The sequence below is a fragment of the Leuresthes tenuis genome, unplaced genomic scaffold (genome assembly GCF_036924035.1).
Source record: "Leuresthes tenuis unplaced genomic scaffold, fLeuTen1.0.hap1 SCAF_3, whole genome shotgun sequence".
Classification (NCBI taxonomy): domain Eukaryota; kingdom Metazoa; phylum Chordata; class Actinopteri; order Atheriniformes; family Atherinopsidae; genus Leuresthes; species Leuresthes tenuis.
In genome coordinates this window covers 1,548,966-1,573,888 of record NW_027325357.1, presented here as the reverse complement: position 1 = coordinate 1,573,888, position 24,923 = coordinate 1,548,966, and the positions used below count along the sequence as shown (strand labels likewise).

The 24,923-nt window shown below is 45.6% G+C and overlaps 2 protein-coding genes across 3 annotated transcripts in view; one reads left to right on the top strand and one right to left on the bottom strand.

The window, feature by feature from the left end:
- grm7 (glutamate metabotropic receptor 7) overlaps positions 1-24,923 on the bottom strand; it is a 244,652-nt gene that overhangs the window by 135,001 nt on the left and 84,728 nt on the right. The window lies entirely within an intron of this gene.
- Positions 1,580-3,352, top strand: LOC140302867 (nuclear factor 7, brain-like). Its single transcript, XM_072381385.1, has 2 exons — positions 1,580-1,845; positions 1,944-3,352. Exon 2 carries the CDS (start codon positions 1,961-1,963, stop codon positions 3,344-3,346), a length of 1,386 nt encoding a protein of 461 aa, XP_072237486.1. The 5' UTR covers positions 1,580-1,845; positions 1,944-1,960; the 3' UTR covers positions 3,347-3,352.

Below are 24,923 nucleotides of genomic sequence, written 5' to 3'. Positions count from 1 at the left end.
CACAGGCTGGAGACCAGTTAGGAGACCAGTTAGGAGACCAGTTAGGAGACCAGTTAGGAGAGCAGTTAGGAGACCAGTTAGGAGACCAGTTAGGAGAGCAGTTAGGAAACCGGTTAGGAAACCAGTTAGGAGACCAGTTAGGAAACCAGTTAGGAGAACAGTTAGGAAACCAGTTAAGAGAGCAGTTAGGAAACCAGTTAGGAGACCAGTTAGGAAACCAGTTAGGAGACCAGTTAGGAAACCAGTTAGGAAACCAGTTAGGAGAGCAGTTAGGAGACCAGTTAGGAGAGCAGTTAGGAGAGCAGTTAGGAGACCAGTTAGGAGACCAGTTAGGAGAGCAGTTAGGAAACCGGTTAGGAGAGCGTTGCAGTAGTCAAGGTGGGAGATGACCATGGCCTGCACCAGGAGCTGGGAGGCATGTTGGGTCAGGTTTGGTCTGATCTTTCTTATGTTTAGTAATGCAAAGCGGCACGAACGAGCAACCGAGGTAACGTGATCTTTGAAGGTTAGTTGGTCATCAATCATGACACCCAAGTTTCTAGCAACCTTTGATGGAGCCAGAGATTCAGTTTGGATGCAGATGCTGTGATGTCTGGTTGGTTTGGCTGGGAAGACCAGCAGCTCAGTTTTTGGGAGGTTAAGTTGGAGGTGATGGGCTTTCATCTATGTTGATATGTCAGAGAGACAGTCTGAGATTCAGCTGAGACCGTGTGGTCGTCAGGTGGGAATGACAGATAGAGCTGGGTATCATCAGCATAACATTGGTATGAGAATCCATGTGATCGGATGATCTAGCCCAGTGGGAAGAGGTCCCAGTATTGAACCTTGGGGGACCCCTGTGGCAAGGTGGTGCGCTGCAGAAATGTGACCGAGCCAGGATACTTTGAAGGACCGACCAGTGAGGTATGATTCAAACCAGGAGTGTGCTCTCCCTGTGATGCCCATGATGGAGAGTATGGATAAAAGGATGCTGTGGTTGTCAAATGCAGCCGATAAGTCAGGATAAAAACTGAAGACTCTGGCTTCTTTTAAGGCTTCTGTCACAGCCAACAGAGCCGTTTCGGTGGAGTGTCCACTTTTAAACCCAGATTAGTTCAGAGGACAGCTTCCTAAACTTTACTTGATTGTCTTGTTGACAGCAACAATATCAGTGTGTACAACACTGGACGTATGTATGCACACCCTCTCTACCTTTAAGATCAGGCTGAAACTTTCCTTTCTGATAAAGCTTATAGTTAGGGATGGCTCAGGGGAGCCTGAAACATCCCATAGTTCTGCTGCTATAGGCCCAGCCTGCTGGGGGAGCTCCCATGATGCACCTCTCCTCCCTCTGACATCATTGCTGTCATTAACTTGTTTCTCTCTCTCAGCAGGTGTCTCTGGCCTGGTGTTACGCTGCTTGTTGTCCCCTCTTTCCTGTCCTCTCAGCCCCAGCTGGTCCAGGCAGATGGACCCTTCCTGGTTCTGGTTCTGATGGAGTTTTTTCTCTCCACAGAGTTTGAATGTGAGCTGCATCACAACTAAATGTTTCACAACCTTCATAGAGTTTATCGTTCTGAACTGTGCAGATAAAGATATAAAACCTGCTGATCATTAACTTCCACAGCTGCTGGCAGGTTTATCTCTGAACTCTGGAACGAACACACCTTAGTTCAGGGAAGGTTTAAGCTCCACCTGACTCAGCTGAGACGAAGCAGGAAACAGTCAGAGATTCTTCTTCACTACAGAGAGACACACAGACGATCAGATTCAGCTTCAGACCAAACTCACAGCTTCCTCTGAGTGAGTCCAGCTGCAGGAGAGAGAAGTGGAAACTTCAAGCTGCTCACACTCCACACACTGAAGGTGAGTTTGACCAAAAACACCACAAACACTCAGTTTGAGGAAGTCAGTAGAGCTGGGAGGGGAGCCATGGCTGACTGTGTTCTGTCTGCTGTTTTCAGCTTCACTCAGAGACTAAATGGCTTCCAGATCAGAGGAAGATTTCTGCTGTTCGGTCTGTCATGAGATCTACAGAGATCCAGTTCTTCTGTCCTGTAGCCACAGCTTCTGTGGAGACTGTCTGAGGAGCTGGTGGAGAGAGAAACCAACACAACCGTGTCCAGTTTGTAAGAGAAGATCTTCAAGGGATGAACCACCATTAAACCTGGTGTTGAGGAATTTGTGTGAGTCCTTCATACAGGACAGAGATCAGAGAGCTTCAGAGGCTCTCTGCAGTCTGCACTCTGAGAAACTCAAACTCTTCTGTCTGGACCATCAGCAGCCAGTTTGTCTCATCTGCAGAGATTCAGAGAAACACACCAACCACAGAATCAGACCCATCGATGAAGCTGCACGACAACACAAGAAGGAGCTCCAGAAATCTCTGGAACCCTTAAAGGAGAAACTGGAGCTCCAGAAGAAAGTTACAGAGAAGTTTGATCAAACAGCAGAACACATTAAGGTCCAGGCCCGACACACAGAGACGCAGATTAAGGAGCAGTTTAAGAAGCTTCGCCGGTTTTTAGCAGAGGAAGAGGAGGCCAGGCTGGCTGCACTGAGGGAGGAAGAGGAGCAGAAGAGTGGGATGATGAAGGAGAAGATGGAGGCTCTGAGCAGAGAGATGGCAGCTCTTTCAGACACAGTCAGAGCCACAGAGGAGGAGCTGAGAGCTGAAGACGTCTCATTCCTGAACCACTACAAGGCTGCAGCGGAAAGAGTCCAGCGCTGCCCCCTGCTGGATGATCCACAGCTGCACTCAGGAGCTCTGATAGACCAGGCCAAACATCTGGGCAACCTGGCCTTCAACATCTGGAACAAGATGAAGGACGTGGTCTGCTACACTCCTCTCATTATGGACCCAAACACTGCTAGTTCAGAGCTCATCCTGTCAGAGGATCTGACCGCTGTGAGTTTAGGAGATGAACAGAACCTTCCTGATAATCCAGAGAGGTTTGATTATAACTTCTCTGTCCTGAGTTCTGAGGGCTTTAACTCAGGGACTCACAGCTGGGATGTTGAGGTTGGAGACAGTAAATACTGGGTACTTGGTCTGTTAGCAGAGTCTGTCGACAGGAAGGGAGACATAGAGTCTGGATTGTGGATGATTTGGCTCAATGAAGGTGAATACAAAGCTTTGTCACCACCAGCTGCTGAAACTCTTCTGTCAGTACCAGAGAAGCTTCGGAGGATCAGAGTGAATCTGGACTGGAACAAAGGAAAGCTGAAGTTCTCTGATCTTGATACAAACACACACATACACACCTTCACACACACTTTCACTGAGAAGATGTTTCCATTTATTTTCACTGATAATAAAGTGAAGATGTTACCGCTGAAGGTCTCAGTGACAGTGGAACAGATCTGATGTGTTCAGCATCAGAATATCATCTGATATCTGAATATAACATGTATATATAGATATAATATGGATCATATATGTGGAACAAACTCCCAGATAACTGCAGGTCTGCATCAACTCTTCTTCTTTTAAATCAAACATGAAGACTTTCCTGTTCACTGCATTTAATGAGCAGGAATCATTTGGCCTGGAGGACTTTGATGGATAACTTTCACTGAGCTGTACTTCTCTGTTTTATTTCCTTTTTTAACTGTAAACTTTGTTTGGAAAGATTTTATGTTCTATATAAAAGAAGCTTCTATCAGCTGCTGTAACAGGAAGAGTGGCAGAGATTCTCAGAGCAGCCCACATGTTGGATAAACTTCTGTCAGCTTCTTCTCATGTTATATTCTTTGATGGCAGCTCTGGAAAATGATGCATTTCCACTGCAAGTTGTGTGCCATCAACATCTGTCTGTGTGCACGAGTCAGAGCAGCACTCAGGGTTTAATAGTGCTGCAGCAGCTCTTCTTTTTGCATGTAAAGGAAGTTAAGGAGCCTCCAAACTTATCATTCAACATTTAGTTTCCTTTTTTTAAAGGTGTCTCTTCTAAAGGCTCATCTGGAGACTCGTAACCAAAGTACCTTTGTGTGGTTTTTAATGGAAAATTAATTCTTATATAGATTGTATTGAGTGTTACTGTGTATAACCTGCAGATGACTTTGTTGTAAGATACCAACATATAACATATAAGTTGTTATAAGTTTAAGAAGAGATAAGTTTCTCTTCAGCGCTGTAGCCAGGCTGACAAAGAGTCTGAGTTCTGTTGAGCCATGTATTCCTTTAACTCTCAGCAGTGATGATTTCATGAGATTCTTTATCAATAAAATTGTGTACCAAAGACAAAGTACCTGGTTATGTCTGTGCATCAGAAATCCAGTGGTTCTGTAGCAGATGAGCGAATGGCTGGTTTTCTTTAGAAAGTTGACAGCCACCTCCATCTTATGGCTGAGCAATTTTATCAATATCACGATATATATCGATATTTTCTTTCCCGATAAAGTATCGATTGTTTAGTCGCGAGTATCGATTTATTTATTCTTTTAAGCAAACTTTATTGAAAAGTTAAAATTAGTGAAAACACAGAACATTAACATAATACAAAACCATTCCAGGGGGGGTGTCACATGATAACATCAAAACAGTGATAAAGTAGTTCATAAAAATATTATATAAAGTGCAGAGCTCAGTGGTTTTGATGGCTTTTCTGTTTATAGAATGTAGGATTGTTGTAATGTATTGTTTGAGCTACTTCTCAAAAATGAAATGAGATGGTTTGGGAGAATTTTTTTAGAGAATTTGGATTTGTTTATATGGTATTTAGCAAGTAAAACAAGCAGGTTGATTATGTAATATTCACAATATAAACCTGAGTCTGCGTGTTTGTTTGTTTCCGTTTGTCTGGCGGTGTTGTTCCGGTTCAAAGGTCGGACCATCAGTCCAATCAGTGACGATTCATGTCAAATCACACTGTCCCTTTAAAATCTTTCAGAAAATGATGTGTATTAAATCGTATAGAATCGAATCGTATAAAATCGAATCGTATAAAATCGAATCGTATAAAATCGAATCGACTCGTATCGTGAGATTAGTGTATCGCTACAGCCCTATTCCAGCTGCATGGGGGGTGATTGCATCAGTTCCCTCACATGCTGGATCTTGCTCAGAATGTCATACATGGCTGTACAAATGTGACTGGATCCAATCTCCTCAGCCAAAGACTGAGCTGCAACTCTCACCAAAGGGTCTACAGCTGACCTCCAGGAGAGCCTCTCTGATCTGCCTCACTGCCTCAGTGCTTTTTATCCTGCTTTCCCATCTGGTCTCCGCCCATGATTTCAGGGCGGTTTCAACACATTTGAGAAGGACATCCCACCTATGGGTGGAGGCTGAGAAGAGCTTGAATAACTTTGTTTAATTTCCAAAGTAGCCAAAGGCTTCTGGTGAGCTTTTTGGAGCATCAGCAATCTCCAGATTTAAAGTGTGGGCACCGCTGCTAAAGGTGCTTCTACAAGCTGTTGGATCATGGGGTTCACTTAGTTTTTCACACACTGCTCCTGTGTTTTGTCTCAGTTTCTGTTCAATAAATAATGACTCAGTGTAATATGTCATGTGTTGTTGTTCATCTGAGGCTGGATTTACTGAGTTTAACACCTGCTGAGGAACAGATGGTTTATTATTACTACTGAAAGAGAGCAGAGTGCATATAATCTGGATCTAGAATAGGGATGTAACGATATGGAAATTTTGATATCTCGATTATCGTGACCAAATTATCACGATTAACGATATTATCGTGATATTCTAAGTTGTTTGTTCAAATGGTTTTATTATTACTACTAAAAGAGAGCAGAGTGCATATAATCTGGATCTAGAATTACTTCAAATCTAATCTCTGCATATCGGTGATTGGGAGTTTGGTCTCTGTACAGGATGTCAATGTGTATTTAGGTTGTCTCACAAGGACCTGTTGTGGGGTTGTTGTATAGGTTTGAATACAGTTTGGTACGTGTGTGTGTATGTAAGTATTTGAATGTATGTTTTTATTTATTTGATTATTATTATTTTTTTTATTGTGAAGTTTTGGATAAAAGCATAGAAATCAAACAAGAAGGTTACTATAAGGGATTAGTGGGAGAAGGGGTATGAAGTTTTACTTCTTCATACCCCCTTTCAGACAATTTGCATTAATTAATGTCATATCTGAAGGTATTTATCCTTACAAGATTATTCAGTTGGAAATTTTGTTTGTATTATTAGTTTCTATTTATGTTCAAATTTATATATGAATATGATGAGTTAATACTGGTGAATATGTATATGTTGATTGTTATTTTTGTAAATACTGTTTACCAATCACTTTTGTGATAATTGTCTGAAATAAATCCATTCATTCATTTATATCCATAAAGGACAATTATGTGAACTGAAGCTGTGCTGAGGATCAGCAGCAGGTTGAAGTTCCTCTACTGGGCCTTTTAAACCATGATGTCAGTGTCGAGGGTCCAGTTCAGGTCAATTTAGACTCTAGATCCCAGAAACTTGAATTTCCAGCATTTATTTATCGATTACTTTTATTATCTAGTAGGAATGTACCGATCCAGATTTTTTTGCCTCCCGATACAATCCGATTTTTTTAATGATCAGTCTTGCCGATATCGATCCGATACCGATCCGATATCGATCCGATACCGATCCGATACCGATCCGATATCAATCCGATACTGATCCGATATCAATCCGATACTGATCCGATACCGATCCGATACAGATCCGATACCGATCCGATATCAATCCGATATCGATCCGATATCGATCCGATACCGATCCGATATCAATCCGATATCGATCTGATATCGATCCGATACCGATCCGATATCTATCCGATACTGATAAGATATCGATCCGAAAAACAGCGCGGAGTTACGGTAACAAACGGTAAGTTTCAATGTGTGGAAAAGACTGGGATCATTCTTTTGTGCAAGGCAACATCAGACTTGACTTAAACATTTCTTTTCTATTTTTTAAAAAACAAATAAACAGATGTAAATATACTGAATTACTTATTTATTTAAAAATTGTGCAAACAATCTTAACCATTAAAATATAACAAGTGTAATTGGTTCAGTCAGTGCGATTAGGGATTCAAAATCCAATGTAAAACAAAATATTAAATAATAAAGATTCATAATAGCTTGGTTGGTAGACTTTCAAAATAAATAGCAATCAGCTCTTTATAAAGTTTAGTGCAAATGGGAATTAAACATCGATTACAAAAGCATCTAAACAAAACAATAGCTTCTCTGGCTTGGTAAAAACTATTTAAGAATAATCAGAGGTAGTCCCAACTTCATTTTTTTCACCCCTGGAGGGGGCAGAAGGTCCTTGAATGAATGCCAATGCTGGACAGGACAAGGGGGAATTTAAAAAAAGAGAAAAAATGGGTGATATCAGACCATTGTAACCGATACCCGATCCAAATATCGGACCGAAGGTCGGCAACCTGTGGCTCTTTCATCCTTATGCTGTGGCTCTGCGTGGCTTTTAATAAATTAAAAAGTATTAAGTAATTAAAGTGTATTTTATTTGTGTTAGTTTGTTTTTTATTGTAGTTCTAAATTGGAAGATTATTGTGATCTTGAAATATGAAGATAAAATCATATTTTAGTATTTTTAGTCACTCCAAATATGCGTCACACTCATCGAAAACCGGTATTTTCCCGCCAAAATGTAAGAAAAGAAAAATATCTGAAGAAACTAGAACATTTAACAATGCACCATTCATCCATTTACCTTTCATTTGTGGTGAGAAAGAGAGCTTCAAAGTTTTTTAAAATTCTTTTTTTTTAAAGACTTCAAAATGTGTTCATTACATAAATAAAATTAAATTTTCTCTGTAGAACTTTGTGGATTTCATTATAGTTGATTCTACAAAGCGTAGAGGTAAAAAAACAAGGTCTTCATTTTAGATGTCAAAAAGTATTTTCTTTTTTCCATGGAAACCGGGTCCAAATGGCTCTTTGGGTGTTAAAGGTTGCCGACCCCTGGACTAGCAAAGTTACTCAGATGGTATTTCCTCAGCTTCTGGTCCTACAGAGTTATTTCTGACCAGGATCTGTCCTTTAACTCACATATTAAACAGGTTTCTGCCTTCTTTCACCTTCATAATATTGTTAAAAGCTGTATAAGCTGTAATATTGTTAATATTGTTTTAGCTTCTCTTCATTGGCTCCCTGTTAGATTCAGGATAGAATTTAAGATTCTTCTCCCCACATATAAAGCTCTTAATGACCGAGCTCCATCACATCTTAAAGATCTCACAGTTGGATATTTCCCCAACAGAGCACTTTGCTCTCAGGCTGCAGGTTTCCTTGTGGTTCCCAGAGTTTCTAAAAGCAGAATGGGAGGCAGAGCCTTCAGTTATCAGGCCCCTAAAAGCAGAATGGGAGGCAGAGCCTTCAGTTATCAGGCCCCTAAAAGCAGAATGGGAGGCAGAGCCTTCAGTTATCAGGCCCCTAAAAGCAGAATGGGAGGCAGAGCCTTCAGTTATCAGGCCCCTAAAAGCAGAATGGGAGGCAGAGCCTTCAGTTACCAGGCCCCTAAAAGCAGAATGGGAGGCAGAGCCTTCAGTTATCAGGCCCCTAAAAGCAGAATGGGAGGCAGGGCCTTCAGTTATCAGGCCCCTAAAAGCAGAATGGGAGGCAGAGCCTTCAGTTATCAGGCCCCTAAAAGCAGAATGGGAGGCAGAGCCTTCAGTTATCAGGCCCCTAAAAGCAGAATGGGAGGCAGAGCCTTCAGTTATCAGGCCCCTAAAAGCAGAATGGGAGGCAGAGCCTTCAGTTATCAGGCCCCTAAAAGCAGAATGGGAGGCAGAGCCTTCAGTTATCAGGCCCCTAAAAGCAGAATGGGAGGCAGAGCCTTCAGTTATCAGGCCCCTAAAGGCAGAATGGGAGGCAGAGCCTTCAGTTATCAGGCCCCTAAAAGCAGAATGGGAGGCAGAGCCTTCAGTTATCAGGCCCCTCTCTGTGGAACCAGCTGCCAGATTGGCTTCAGGAAGCAGACACCCTCTCTACCTTTAAGATCAGGCTGAAACTTTCCTTTCTGATAAAGCTTATAGTTAGGGATGGCTCAGGTGAGCCTGAAACATCCCATAAACTAGGCTGTATCTTTGAAGTGTGTTGCGAGTTGGTGCTTTTTAAATAAAACTGAATTGAATTGCTACGGAGGATCTGGGATCCCTGGTGTTAACCATCTTAATGCAAAACAACCACAAAGACGGCATCACAGACGTAAAATGACCAGAGGGAGGAAACAAAAAGAAGCTCCAGGACCTGATCCAGGACCCGATCCAGGACCTGATCCAGGACCCGATCCAGGACCTGATCCAGGACCCGATCCAGGACCTGATCCAGGACCTGATCCAGGACCTGATCATTTTGAGTAAACTGTCGAGCACTGAGGGGCAGCAGGTAAACCATGTGACCTGCAGCTGACCACAGCTGCTGCCGGAGCACAGCGAGCACCTCCGTGTGAATACGAAAGCAGCCCTTTGATGTTCTGCTGACGCCGGAGCCTAAAACGCCTCTGATGCTGGTGATGAAAGCGTCTCGTTCCTCCACTGTCAAAGCAAACCTTTTACAGCTCATTTGATCAAACATGCTGAAATATGCATGATGTTTCAGCCTGTTTCTCCGTTATCAAAGAGCGAGTTTCACAGTTTGCTCTGTGTCCGGCTTCATCCAACCAGATGATGAAGACCAGATCCCAGGTAAACTGAGTCTGATCCTGGGCTCCTGGGGTCTGATTCCTCAGTTTACAGCATGGCAGAAACATGCCGAATGGATCCAACTGAAGATCCCAGCAGCCATGAAAATGTAAAACATTATTTCCTGTGAAAAAATCATTTGTTCTTTTTGTCCTGCAGGAAGTTTTCATGTTTCAAAATGTCCTGAAACAAAGAAATGGATCAAAGTCTCATGAAATAGTTAAAAACTAAAATATCACTCTGTGTACAGAGTGTCCTTCCTTCCTTCCTTCCTTCCTTCCTTCCTCCCTCCCTCCCTCCCTCCCTCCCTCCCTCCCTTCCTTCCTTCAGACTGAGTGAAATGAGCTGGAATGTGAGCAGCAGGCACGATCAGAGCTGTCTGAATCCTCCAAGGATCAAAGGACTAAGGAAAGGAGCTCCGATGCTTCCTTAAGGATCTCCTTTAGGAAACACCGGACCGTCCTTCATGAGAGAAAGGAGCTCCGACGCTTCCTTAAGGATCTCCTTTAGGAAACACCGGACCGTCCTTCCTGAGAGAAAGGAGCTCCGACGCTTCCTTAAGGATCTCCTTTAGGAAACACCGGACCGTCCTTCCTGAGAGAAAGGAGCTCCGACGCTTCCTTAAGGATCTCCTTTAGGAAACACCGGACCGTCCTTCAGGAGAGAAAGGAGCTCCGACGCTTCCTTAAGGATCTCCTTTAGGAAACACCGGACCGTCCTTCAGGAGAGAAAGGAGCTCCGACGCTTCCTTAAGGATCTCCTTTAGGAAACACCGAACCCTTATGAGAGAAAGGAGCTCATTCTGTCCCACAACAAACTGACTGTGATTCATAAATATGAGGACAGGAGGAAGAGTGTGAGTTTGTCACAAACTTTGATAATAAAGTAATATTCTGTAATATGATGTAACACAGTTTATGTAACAATGTAATTACATCCCATCAGATGAAGTAAAGGACTTTGTGTAGAATATTTCTTGAACATCTGTCGTCTCAGAGCTGCAGATTCAAACCGCAGCTGAGTGGATATCTGCAGGAGTTTTTCTTCTCACACGTGATGTTTTCCATCAGGGAAAAGATGACAGGAAGTGCATTTACGGACGATTTAACCGGACCCAGAAAAGCAGACAAACTTCCTCTGATTCAACATTTTACAGGTAATTCAAGCTGAAGTCACAGCATCGAGGATGTTTGTATGATGGATGGATGTTTCTTTAAATACAGAAGAGCTTAGCTGACAATGGGAGAGAAGGAAAACGGGTGCAGATGCTGATGTCTGCAGGGCTACTTTGATGTAATTTAACCTGACAAGTGACATGTTTCACAGATTTTTCTGGAGGTTTTCTGTAGAAACTGCTCCACAGAAGAAGGACTTATGGATGAAGAACCCTCCTCATGAGTGAAATTCAATCAATCAAATGAACCACATGGAACAAGTCAGTGAACAAAAACCCAAACTGGGGATTTTCAGCCCACCTGAAACCCGCCTGCAGCTCCCAGAACAGGATGCTGATTGGTTCAAACAGTAGATTAGAGACCCGATGGATCTCAGCTGCTTCACACCCAGCTGCAGCAGATCATCGGATTTAAAGGTAGAAAATAAACTTCTACTGTTTCCTGATCCCAGCTCATACATGCTGAGATGTTTCAGTTTGGACCTGGAGCCTCCAAACTGCTGGAAGGTGACTTTCTGTTCCATCTAAAACTCACCCTGACATTAAACACAACAGGTAGAGCTACTGCTCCTGTTAAGGTCTTCTCCTGTGAAAGCCTTCATGTTCAAATGAGAATAAAAAAGGTAGCTCCTGTCAGTCAGCAGGAGCTTATTTATGGCCTGACATTGAGCTGAGCAGCTCTGCTGACAGGAGGCGTGGACATGAAACAACAGGCTGTAAAGTGAAAGACAGAATCTGAGCAATTGGAAAATAAATTACAGACTGCAGAGTCAGTAAATCTCAGACCGGTCTAAGTGGGTCAGAGTTTCTAAACAGAGACGAGAGGAAAAAAGCTTCGAGGACAGAGGAGACGAAAGAAAGAAGCTGCAGGGCTGAGAGAGATGGACTTTAAAGCCGATTCTCTGCTTCAATACAACCAATCACAACAAGTCTTCAGCCTCAGTGACCATTCAGAACCTCTGGTTCCCGACCGTGACCCACAGCAGCAGATTTTTCAAAGAGAAACCTTTTAAAATTGCTGCTGAAGCAAAAATAAAACCCCTTCATGACACTTTTCTGATGATGCACATCTTTCAGTTACGTGAGAATCAGCAACATTTCTAAGAACCTGCAATCCAACGAGCTAAAAAACCACTTTCACATACAGTCAGTTTCACATAGATGATAAAGAGAGTCCACCCTCTTACAACTGTAATGTTTCATGAAACCATCTGCTGCTCAGCAGCTGTTAAACTCAAACATTTCATACTGTGTCATTATTTATTGAACAAAAGCAGAGACAAAACACAGAAGCAGTGGGAGTGGACGTCCCGGCAAGTTCACCCCAAGGTGAAGAAGCCCAGAGCTACATCTCAGACTCTACAGGCCTCAGTTAGCATGCTAAAGGTTAAAGGTCACCCCAAGGTGAAAAAGCCCAGAGCTACATCTCAGACTCTACAGGCCTCAGTTAGCATGTTAAAGGTCAAAGGTCATACATCTCAGACTCTCCAGGCCTCAGATAGCATGTTAAAGGTCAAAGGTCACCCCAAGGTGAAAAAGCCCAGAGCTACATCTCAGACTCTACAGGCCTCAGTTAGCATGTTAAAGGTTAAAGGTCACCCCAAGGTGAAGAAGCCCAGAGCTACATCTCAGACTCTACAGGCCTCAGTTAGCATGTTAAAGGTTAAAGGTCATGACAGCACAGTTAGAAAAAGACTGAACAAGGATGGCTTGTTTGGAAGGGCTGCAGGAGAAAGCCTCTTCTCTCTAAAAAGAACATGGCAGCACAGCTTAGGTTTGCAAAGCTGCATCTGAACAAAGCTCAAGACTTCTGGAACAATGTCCTTTGGACAGACCAGAGCAAAGTGGAGATGTTTGGTCCTAATGCACAGCAGCACGTTTGGAGGAAACCAAACACAGCATATCAGCACAAACACCTCATACCAGCTGTCAAGCACGGTGGTGGAGGGCTGATGGTCTGGGCTGGTTCACTTAGTTTCTCACTCACTGCTGCTGAAGCTGCTGCTGAAGCTGCTGGATCAGGGGTTCACTTAGTTTCTCACTCACTGCTGCTGAAGCTGCTGGATCAGGGGTTCACTTAGTTTCTCACTCACTGCTGCTGAAGCTGCTGGACCAGGGGTTCACTTAGTTTCTCACTCACTGCTGCTGAAGCTGCTGCTGAAGCTGCTGGATCAGGGGTTCACTTAGTTTCTCACTCACTGCTGCTGAAGCTGCTGGATCAGGGGTTCACTTAGTTTCTCACTCACTGCTGCTGAAGCTGCTGGATCAGGGGTTCACTTAGTTTCTCACTCACTGCTGCTGAAGCTGCTGCTGAAGCTGCTGGATCAGGGGTTCACTTAGTTTTACACTCACTGCTGCTGAAGCTGCTGGATCAGGGGTTCACTTAGTTTCTCACTCAGTGCTGCTGAACATCATTAACTGCAGTCTGCATTTACCTAAAAGAGACGAGTCCAGCCAAGCAGATTTATTCGTTTAAACAGACTCTGTGTTGGAGCTGATGATGGATGCAGCAGCAAGAACAAACAGCAGCTCTGCAGAGGAAAAGATTGGCAGTTTCACATACTTTATAGCCTCTGAGTCTCTCTTTACCCCAGTTCAAATGGAAAAGAAAGAAAAGTTGACTTCAGTTTTGTTTCTCTGAACTGCCGGATGACATTTTCATAAATAGGTTTTTGCATATTTTACATCTTTCTCTTCACCTGCAGCAGGTACAAAAGCGATTTCTGCAACTCGTGCTGTTTTAAAATGTCATCTCTGTATCTTTGCATTCGAACTGAAAACACATGATTAATTCATTCAGAAATGTCACACAGACTGACCGCAGACATTAAAACGCAGCAGAATGACTCCTCAACAAGCAGACTGGAAAAAAACTGCAGCATCTTTATTCTTAGGCCTGCTGTCACACTCAGATACTCGTTGTTAGTGTGAAGCTCTTCTGCTGTGTCACAACAAGCATTCACAAGGCTGAACTGTGGAATATTAATGGTAAGGCGCCAGAAATATGGAAGAAGAACATTTCCCACCGGGGAGCAGGCAGAGATGATTAAAACATGCACACTGAAAGAATCTCCTCCTGCGTTTGCTCACACATTTCTCCTCTCGGTCGTTTTTTTCTGCAGCTTCTGTGCCCAAACATCCTCCTCTGATCTGCTTCCAGCCCCATTTAAGTGTTTTCCACTTCCAGTATAAAGCATCCTCCAGAGAAGAAACTGAGGTGTGTTGTCACTGTGCTCACATGTGGGTCCAGCCATTATCTTACGCTCATTCTAATTCTTTGGCCGGGAGATAAAAAGCTCTTCGACAAGAAGAAAATGATCATAAAAAGTGTTGCAGGACATGTCTGTCCACCCATTGACTCCCACTTACCTGAGGTTGGGTCGCAAAGGCAACAGCTTCAGGAGGGAAACCCAGACAGGATGGGATATACAGCCCCACCAGGAGGTTCTGGGTCTGACCCGGGGCCTTCGCCCAGTCGGACGGGCCCAAAGAGCCTCCGAAAGGAGGTGACCAGGAGGCATTCTAACCAGGTGCACATACTGCCTGCAGGTGGTACAAAAGGAGGTGACCAGGAGGCATTCTAACCAGGTGCACAAACTGTCTACAGGTGGTCCAAAAGGAGGTGACCAGGAGGCATTCTAACCAGGTGCACATACAGCCTGCAGGTGGTCCAAAAGGAGGTGAACAGGAGGCATTCTAACCAGGTGCACATACTGTCTGCATGTGGTCCAAAAGGAGGTGACCAGGAGGCATTCTAACCAGGTGCACATACAGCCTGCAGGTGGTCCAAAAGGAGGTGACCAGGAGGCATTCTAACCAGGTGCACATACTGCCTGCAGGTGGTCCAAAAGGAGGTGACCAGGAGGCATTCTAACCAGGTGCACATACTGTCTGCATGTGGTCCAAAAGGAGGTGACCAGGAGGCATTCTAACCAGGTGCACAAACTGTCTGCAGGTGGTCCAAAAGGAGGTGACCAGGAGGCATTCTAACCAGGTGCACATACAGCCTGCAGGTGGTCCAAAGGGAGGCGACCAGGAGGCATTCTAACCAGGTGCACATACTGTCTGCATGTGGTCCAAAAGGAGGCGACCAGGAGGCATTCTAACCAGGTGCACATACTGTCTGCAGGTGGTCCAAAGGGAGGTGACCAGGAGGCATTCTAACCAGGTGCACATACTGCCTGCAGGGGGTCCAAAGGGAGGCGACCAGGAGGCATTCTAACCAGGTGCACAAACAGCCTGCAGGGGGTCCAAAGGGAGGTGACCAGGAGGCATTCTAACCAGGTGCACATACAGCCTGCAGGTGGTCCAAAGGGAGGTGACCAGGAGGCATTCTAACCAGGTGCAAATACTGCCTGCAGGTGGTCCAAAAGGAGGTGACCAGGAGGTATTCTAACCAGGTGCACATACTGCCTGCAGGTGGTCCAAAGGGAGGTGACCAGGAGGCATTCTAACCAGGTGCATATACTGCCTGCAGGTGGTCCAAAAGGAGGTGACCAGGAGGCATTCTAACCAGGTGCACATACTGCCTGCAGGTGGTCCAAAAGGAGGTGACCAGGAGGCATTCTAACCAGGTGCACAAACTGCCTGCAGGTGGTCCAAAAGGAGGTGACCAGGAGACATTCTAACCAGGTGCACATACAGCCTGCAGGTGGTCCAAAAGGAGGTGACCAGGAGGCATTCTAACCAGGTGCACAAACTGTCTGCATGTGGTCCAAAAGGAGGTGACCAGGAGGCATTCTAACCAGGTGCACATACAGCCTGCAGGTGGTCCAAAAGGAGATGACCAGGAGGCATTCTAACCAGGTGCACAAACTGTCTGCATGTGGTCCAAAAGGAGGTGACCAGGAGGCATTCTAACCAGGTGCACATACAGCCTGCAGGTGGTCCAAAAGGAGGTGACCAGGAGGCATTCTAACCAGGTGCACATACTGTCTGCATGTGGTCCAAAAGGAGGTGACCAGGAGGCATTCTAACCAGGTGCACATACTGTCTGCAGGTGGTCCAAAAGGAGGTGACCAGGAGGCATTCTAACCAGGTGCACATACAGCCTGCAGGTGGTCCAAAGGGAGGTGACCAGGAGGCATTCTAACCAGGTGCACATACTGCCTGTAGGTGGTCCAAAGGGAGGTGACCAGGAGGCATTCTAACCAGGTGCACAAACTGTCTACAGGTGGTCCAAAAGGAGGTGACCAGGAGGCATTCTAACCAGGTGCATATACTGTCTGCAGGTGGTCCAAAAGGAGGTGACCAGGAGGCATTCTAACCAGGTGCACATACTGCCTGTAGGTGGTCCAAAAGGAGGTGACCAGGAGGCATTCTAACCAGGTGCATATACTGTCTGCAGGTGGTCCAAAAGGAGGTGACCAGGAGGCATTCTAACCAGGTGCACATACTGCCTGCAGGTGGTCCAAAAGGAGGTGACCAGGAGGCATTCTAACCAGGTGCAAATACTGCCTGCAGGTGGTCCAAAAGGAGGTGACCAGGAGGCATTCTAACCAGGTGCACAAACTGCCTGCAGGGGGTCCAAATTTCAGCAACTGAGCTGCCAACTAACTCCTCTAAAAGGTCACATGTCACACCAGTTCTAATGTCTTTACACTGGTTTCAGGATCCAGTTCAAAGTCCCTGTTGTTCTGCTCAGAGCACAGATGGTCAGGCTCCTTCCGATCTTGGTGAGCTTTTAAAGCCAGACTTTAGCAGGACTCTGAGGTCCTCTGATCAGGGTCTGCTGGTTGGGCCTCGCACCAGACTCAGAACTCTGAGGTTTCAGCTCCTAAAGTCTGGGACTGAGAACTGTGGACATTTTTAGAAAACAGCTGAAGCTGAAGCCTTTGGATAATCTGTCAGTCTGATTTGAATGTAAATTATTTTCATTGTGTTTTATTTGTGCCTATTTTATTCTATCTTAGTTCTGTTTTAACTTTGTATCTGCTGCTGTGAACACGTTGTGACGTCTGCTCTGATTCAAAGACTTCGAAGGAGGGACACCAGACGAATACTGTGGCCTCGCCCGGAACAGGTAAACCAGGTCATAATCCTGCAGCCACACCTGGGGGAGGAGCCAAGGCTCAGCACAAAGAGGCAGTAAAACACTTCCTGCAGTCAAAGTAATTCTCATTCAAGATGTTTCGTGTGAATGAAAAGAAAAAAAGTCAAATTTGTGTTATAAAAGAAGAGCATAAAGTAAATAACTAGAATAATGGATAAATAATGTTCGTTTTGACACGATGGGCTGAAATTAAACGTAAAAACGTTCATTATGTAAGAATAAAAGACGTCACAATAACACCAAATACGTAGTTTAGATCCTAAAACACTGAAAATGAAACCTCTTTGAAGGGTTTTATGCAGCGATGAGCTGAATATTGTTGAAATGTTTCCATCATGTCAGAAACAAAGACTCAGTTTTTAAGACATCTGCCCCCGGCAGCGATGCTAACGCTGATATAAAGAGCGATAACAGAGGAAAACGTTCAGGGCTGACACCTGTGCACCCAGTTCATCAAGGTTCTGAGCGTCTACAGAAATGAAACTGAAAGAAAACATCTGTCAGAGTAACTCAATCCGCACCGCCGTGCTCTCAGGGTCGTCCTTTCACCGAGTCGATGCCATATCTCGTTACTACAGAGTCCTCCTTTCACATCGTGGAGTTTTCTGACCGGCAACAGCCATCCGTCACGGCTTCCCTTTAATTTGGAAAAGCGTCACAGCATTCGAACTCCCTCCTGTGATCATTAATGAACCCTGACAGCTGGCTGACCGAAACACTGATTACCGTGGCGACCTTCCACTCCGAACCCACAGACCTCATCTGTCAGATTCAGAGCAAAAAGCGTGTTTGTTTTCATCAGGTAACACAGAGAATGTCCCAATACCTGAATGACATCAGGTAATAATCAACACCTGAGCAGCGGAGCAGATCTGCCCTTCATTACTGGAAACCTCTCAGACAGCTGACAGTCAGGATCTGTCCTCTTCCCACCATCAACTCCTCCTCATGCACCTTCACTCTGCCGCATACCTCCTGTTGGAGGACAAAATCTTCCCTCTGATGGAAACCTGCAGTATTGCACAGCGTATCATTAGCTTCAAGCTAACCCTGACATAGAAACTAAAGAAACAAACTTCTAATGTCTCTATATTTGTACCTTGTTATAATACGTGACAGCAGCAAGCAGTTGGTCCGCCAAGCAAAAATCCCCATCTGCACAGGATGAAAGTGCTGAGGTAAGGCTATGCAGACCCAGGACTTATGACCAGGATCAGCAGAAGGGATGCAAACACCAAAGGTCGCTGCAGCCTGTCACGATTTACGCTTTGTTCCATGTCTTGTCTCGTCATTTCCTGTTTTATTTTGAAAAAATTACTGACCTTCTCCTCTTGTTTCAGGTATCTTGCTCTTCCTCCCGTGTCATGCGTCTCATTGTCTTCCCTGATTCCCAAAGTGTTTCCACCCGTTCCCCTTTGGTCCCTCATGTGTTTAAATAGTCTGTGTTTCCCTCGCCTCGTGGCCAGTATGTCGTCTCACTCCATGAGCCTCAGAACAAGCCTCCCATGTGCCATAGAAACCACGAGCCTCTTTTTGGACCACCTGCTTTCAGGTGCTCCTGGTGGCTGGACTCCCCTCAGAGGCCATGGATTGTTGTCTGTTCTGTTTTTACAGGTGTAGCAGCTGGTTGTCTGGTTTTTGTTTCCATTTTTGTTCTGTTTCCTCTTCTTTCCTTGTCCCCCGGTCCGGTTCAGTTCTATTACATGTTATATATTGTAAACAGAAATAAATAAATGGGCATCAAGGGGAGCTTTACATTTATAAAACTTCCCTTGGCAAGACTAGACAAGCAGTGATTCCTGAGCTGACGGTGGCGAGAGGATGGGAAGCTTTGGAAGCACCAGTCCCTCATCCACGGGTGTCAACAGGTGCGATAGCTAGCTTGGAACCTGATAGTAGAAGAAGGCTGCTGAGGATTCCCTGAGCTGTCACTTTGGAGCACCCTGTGGAGTCAGAGGACGGCTAGTGGCTAGCATCACCAAACGAGCCAAGGCACTGGAGCAACCCACCGAGCAGAGAGGAAACACCACAGAGGAGTGGCTGTGGAGCCCAAAGGGAAGATGGAGCTGATGCTGGGGTTAGCATCTGTTGAAACACTGTTGAAGGACGGGACTCATGCCATGAAGCTCACTCAGTAGGTTGGACTGAGGAAGGCAGCTAGGATTTCACCAAACCGTCTTCTCAGGTGTTCAAAACTGGAATTAACCACCATTTCTAAGCATTTTCAAAACAGCTGAGGAAACCAGGAAAATGAGATTTCAGCCCAGCTGATGGTGTAGAAACTTCCATGATTTCATGTCAGATATCTGCTCTCTGGAACAGCTTTAGGGGGACTCCGTCGTTTCCTCTGAACTGACAGTTTTGGATGTCATTAATCTCTAAAAACTTCCACATTGTTGGGTATATTCACACTTAGTGTATTTATAATCACACACACTCATGATAATAAAACCCAGAGTTGTTGCCGTCGCTCAGCTTGAAGCAGAAAACTGTCAGTGGAGCCCATAAATATGTGTCCCTGTCCAACAAATAGGAAGCTTTCTGGCCCAGATTTCCCATGAGGCCTTGCTCTGGGGGAGATGCATCACACATGAAGGCTGGAGGAGTGTGTGAAGACGAAGCCTGTCGGAGCTGAGGGAGATTTTTCAGGCTGCCAGCCCTCAGAAAGGGCTCTGCCTCATTAGAGATGATGAATGGGGGGAGGCAGACGGAGGGCCGGTCGCAGGGAAGTAGCTCCATTCGCTCTTAATGCCTCACATTCAGGACGCATCTGTGCATTAACGCATCATTCCAATAAGAGGACGCCAACAAGCCTCCCACCCTCAGCTGGAAGTGTTCACCATCCACACCCAGACTCTTAATGAGGGCTGATAAGAGTCCCGAAGGAGAGATTACGGGTTCAGGTCAGACAGGTTTGCTTCAAAAGAGGTCAAACTCTTTATCAAACAAGACGTTTTCTAATCACTTCCTGCGCCGTCACCTCTGGAGCGCCGCTCACTCCGGGGAGCTCATCAGATGACACTGAATTTCTGCAGAGAGAGGAATGAGCCGGTGTTTTCTGTGAGATTAAACACACACGCTTTAAGGATAAATATCCACAGAGCTGCTGCAGGCCTCCTCCATCACACATGTTAGCAGCTCATAGATCTTTAAAGACGGTGCCTGACAGCGCAATCAGCTCTGGACCGGTTTGTGTTTTACAGGCTCGCACAGAGAAGGAAGTAATGACCAAGACAACACACTCACACACACTGTGTGTTTAAGGCTGCTGAAGATGGATCGGCGGTGTGGAAGGTCCTTTAACTCCCGCCTGCCTGTCACTGTGTGCTGATCCAGTAAAACTGCCCCACTGTTGATGGTGAGTTCATGTGAGCGTTAAAGGTTGGTCTTCCTTCCCCTCAGCCTCTCTCAGATGTTACAGTGTTGCTGTTAAAGGATAAAAATCCATCAGAGCTGTCAAACCTGCAGCCTTTATTACCCACAGTGCATCTGGACCAGGTGTTGTCATCCTGCAGCCTCACCGGGGCTCACACCAAAAGCGTTGTGAGCGACCACAGCCGCTCACGATGCTCACAACCCGCCGCTTCTACTTCTTCTGCCGCCGGAAGCCGCCAAAGGGGCGGGGCTTATATGTATAGCAACTAGCATATATATATATAATAATCCATCCATGCATCGGTTCCCTCTTTCACCATGGATCCTTCTCTTGGCCTTCTTTGTGTGTCTGCCGTTTTCCGCTTTTTTCCACCTTTTTTTCGCCTTTTTTCCGCCTTTTTTCCACCTTTTTTCCGCCTTCGGAATCCAGATCGGCCCTAATTGGCTGTCGTTGCGTCGCGTCACGGCTCATTTGCATAAAGTTGAGCCTTTCTCAACTCATGAAGCTCACGACGCTCACGATGCTCACAACCCGCCGCTTCTACTTCTTCTGCCGCTGGAAGCAGCCAAAGGGGCGGGGCTTATATGTATAGCAACTAGCAGATATATATATAATAATCCATCCATGCATCGGTTCCCTCTTTCACCATGGATCGTACTCTGGGCCTTCTTTGTGTTTCTTTGTGTTTGCGCTCTGCCTTTTTCCGCTTTTTTTCGCCTTTTTTTCCGCCTTTTTTCCGCCTTCGTAATCCAGATCGGCCCTAATTGGCTGTCGTCGCGTTGCATCACTGCTCATTTGCATAAAGTTGAGCCTTTCTCAACTCATGAAGCTCACAACACCAGCTTACATTGAAAATGAACGGCAGCTGGCCGCTCACGATGCTTTTGATGTGAGCCCCCGGTAAGCTGGCGTCGATGAGCGGCCGGCGTTGTGAGCTTCAAGAAAAAAAGGCGAAAAAAAGGTGGAAAAAAGCGGAAAACGGCAGAACGCAAACACAAAGAAACACAAAGAAGGCCCAGAGTAGGATCCATGGTGAAAGAGGGAACCGATGTATGGATGGATTATTATATATATGCTAGTTGCTATACATATAAGCCCCGCCCCTTTGGCCGCTTCCCGGCGGCAGAAGAAGTAGAAGCGGCGGGTTGTGAGCATCGTGAGCGTCGTGAGCTTCATGAGTTGAGAAAGGCTCAACTTTATGCAAATGAGCAGTGATGCAACGCGACGACAGCCAATTAGGGCCGATCTGGATTCTGAAGGTGGAAAAAAAGGCGGAAAAAAAGGTGGAAAAAAGGTGGAAAAAAGGCGGAAAAAAGGTGGAAAAAAAGTGGAAAAAAAGGCAGAAAAAAGGTGGGGAAAAAAGTGGAAAAAAAGGCGGAAAAAAAGGTGGAAAACAAAGAGACGTGGAGCTCCTGGAACAGGCTGGATAGTGTAGTGGTGATCTGGGTCCAAATCCCCTGCATGAAAGGTATTACCTCCAGTAGGGGTCCTCAGGCAAGACCTCCTTACCCTACCTGTAAGTTGCTTTGGATAAAAGCGTCTGCTAAATGCATAAACATAAACTTCCATTCCCAGAAGTTTGTACCTGGGAGAGTTTTTCTATAGAAGAGAGACGATAACCAGGAATGAGTCGATCGGCTGGTGTCAGAAACGGTCCATTTTCAGCTCAACCTGCAGCAGTTCTGGTTAGATTAAGGATTTTAAACCTCTAGGTTAGGTTTAGGAAAAGTTATCTGCAAATCAAATGAGTTATCTTCAACTTTTTAGATTCTGTTTGCTTTTATCTCGGATAAAATATCTTATTTCCATCTTTTAAAGGACTCTGAATTACATCAGATTAGTTTAAAGGTAAAGTTTGACTGATTTGTGGACATTTAATGTATTTCAGTAACATTAAATCTATGTAATCATGATCATAACTGATCAACAGACAGGGAAGATAATCACTGGCTGATCAAATATCCTATTTAATCTGCAGCGATAACAAAGAAACGATGTTTTTATCTTTTATGGTGATAAATGTGCCTTCTTCAGGTGAGTCTCAGGTGAGTTTCTGGCCATCTGTGGGAGGAGCAGAAGCCTCTCTCCTCCTCTTCCTCTGAGGTTTCATCCCTTCACATCCTGCTCTGAGGTGATTCCTCTTATGGGGAAACACGACGGTGCCAAGTAAAGAAACTGGGTCACAGCAAAGCAGCTGTTCGGATCAGAAAATCGCCTCCAGGCCGACGAAGGTGCTTCGGATTTACTGCTCAGTCTCATCTAGGATTTGGATTCCATGTCTAACTGTTGCAGAAAGCGAGAGCTTCAAAGAACTTTTCCATTAAACACAAAAACCACAAAGCTCGGCTGAATGCAAACAGCTCAAACGCATCATTACAGCAGCACAAAGTGAGGAAAAGTTGGAAAAGTATTCCGAGTTTCACCCTGCAGCGCCGTGTCCACACAGCTGCAGGCGATAAAACCCGAGCTCCTCCCAGGGAACGGACTGAAAGAGTCGCTTTATGCATGTTTTAATAATCCAAACACTTTGGATCAGCCTCATTTGTGATGCTAATGTCAGCTCAGAGCGTGCACATAAACGTGCACGCAGCTGATCAGCTGGAGGGTTCAGAGAGGGAGAGTCTGGATGATACTGTCAGATTTAAGTCCGGCGTGATTCTAAGGCCACGGATATATAAGAAAGCTGGAGGGGTCGTCAGCTGGATGCCCGGGACCAAAGGGTGCACAGGTGCAGCAGGTGAGAGTGCTGCGTCCCAACCTGCTGTCTGTGGCGGAGTGATGGATCCGAAATACAGCAAACGCCAGACAATGTGAGCAGAAGTGGCTCCTCGCTGACATTTAGTGCTGTTTGAAGGGGGGTGGGGGGGTAGTTCAGGGAATCGCACCTCTCACTCTTTACAGCCGGCGGGGATCAGATGGGTTTAGCCACATATACGGAGTAAAAATCACCAACAAAGTGATATAAACCACGTTCGAGCTTTGATGATGTCACAGCTTTGATGATGTCACAGCTTTGATGATGTCACACGTGGTCAGTGTTCTGTTTCCAGGCAGAAATCAGCTCATTTGATCGAGCCGGTTCTGCAGGTTCTGTTCCTCACGGCGTCTCCGGCTGAGTCAAAACGCTGCAGCTCGACTCATCACCGCGACACAAAGGCAGGAACAGGTCGACCCTGTGCTGGACCGCCTCCCTGTTAGATTTATATCGATTTTACGCCGTTTCTGCTCATGTTCAAAGCCTTAAATGGACCCAAACACGCGTCAGACTCACTGACCCGGCATCTTTCCTGCAACTCTGCTGTTGGAACCGAGTTTTGTTTCTTACATTTAAGAAGAATCTTTATTACGAGCCGAGAATCAGGAGCAGGAAGCGTCTGAAGCTCAGAGATTTCACCTTTTAGGGTGAAGGGAAAGCAGTGCATTCTGGGTAAATGTACAGCTTTACTCTGCCGCTCGCTCTGGATCAGAACCGGTCGGACCGCTCTGGATCAGAACCGGTCGGACTCTGGATCAGAACCGGTCGGACGACTCTGGATCAGAACTGGTCAGACTCTGGATCAGATACGGTCAGACTCTGGATCAGAACCAGTCGCTCTGGATCAGAACCGGTCGGACTCTGAGCGGGAACACGTGCTGAACAGCTGCTGCTCGCTCTGGATCAGAACCGGTCGGACTCTGAATCAGAACCGGTCGGACTCTGGATCAGAACTGGTCGGACTCTGGATCAGAACCGGTCTCTCTGGATCAGAACCGGTCAGACTCTGGATCAGAACCGGACGGACTCTGAGACTCTGGGGCTGATCTCAGGTCAGTTTAACAGCATTTGAGGTGAAATACGGAAGTCCAAAATAATTCAGCACATGCAGCACAGACAGAGGTGCACGTGCGCACGCACGTGCGCATGTTTGCGGGTGTGCACGTGGAGCTGTTGCTCATCTCACATAGTGAAGCAGCAGCAGATCAATCTAATCTCTCTGTTAACAGACGGCTAATAAAGCAGCCGAGTTCATTATTGACCAGAGGAATGAAGGTTTGATGAGCTCATCGGGGGGAAACTGTCAGCCTGAAGCTCTGAGGCTCATTTTTCTCTCTTCTGATGGACTTTCAGCTGATCTTGTGTCTTCACCCACCAACTGTGACCCCCCCAGGCCTCCGTCATGTTATAAGGGTACAAAAACAAGCTAAATCCCAAGGCTGTGAGTTGGTACCAGCGAGTTAAACTGCTTTGATTTGACTGAAAACCTGAAAATCTGATGTTTTTCTGATTTATCAAACTGCCTTTAATTACCACATGCAGCTCAGCGAGCTGCTGGTCAGACATCAGACACGTTCAGGGCATCGTGAGCGTTCCTTTCTGTATTTTCTGATGTTTTATGGAGGCAGGTTCATCAGCTGCAGGCTAGCTGCACTCAATTGGATCAACACAAATTATTTGTAATCTCTTATTTGTCATAAATTGGTGCTAAATGAGGGTAGAAGCAGGTGTTTTGTGCTGCAGAGCAGGATGAGGTACCAGGACCTGCACAAAGGAGGGTTGGTGACCTAAAGCTTCAGCTTTAAGCAGCGCCTCAGAAGCCAATTAGCAGCTGGTGGCTCAGTTTGGGTGAAACTTTGCTGCAGAACAGAACTGCACCCAAAGCAAGAAGCTTCTTAGTGAAGCTTTTCCTCCGGACAGCA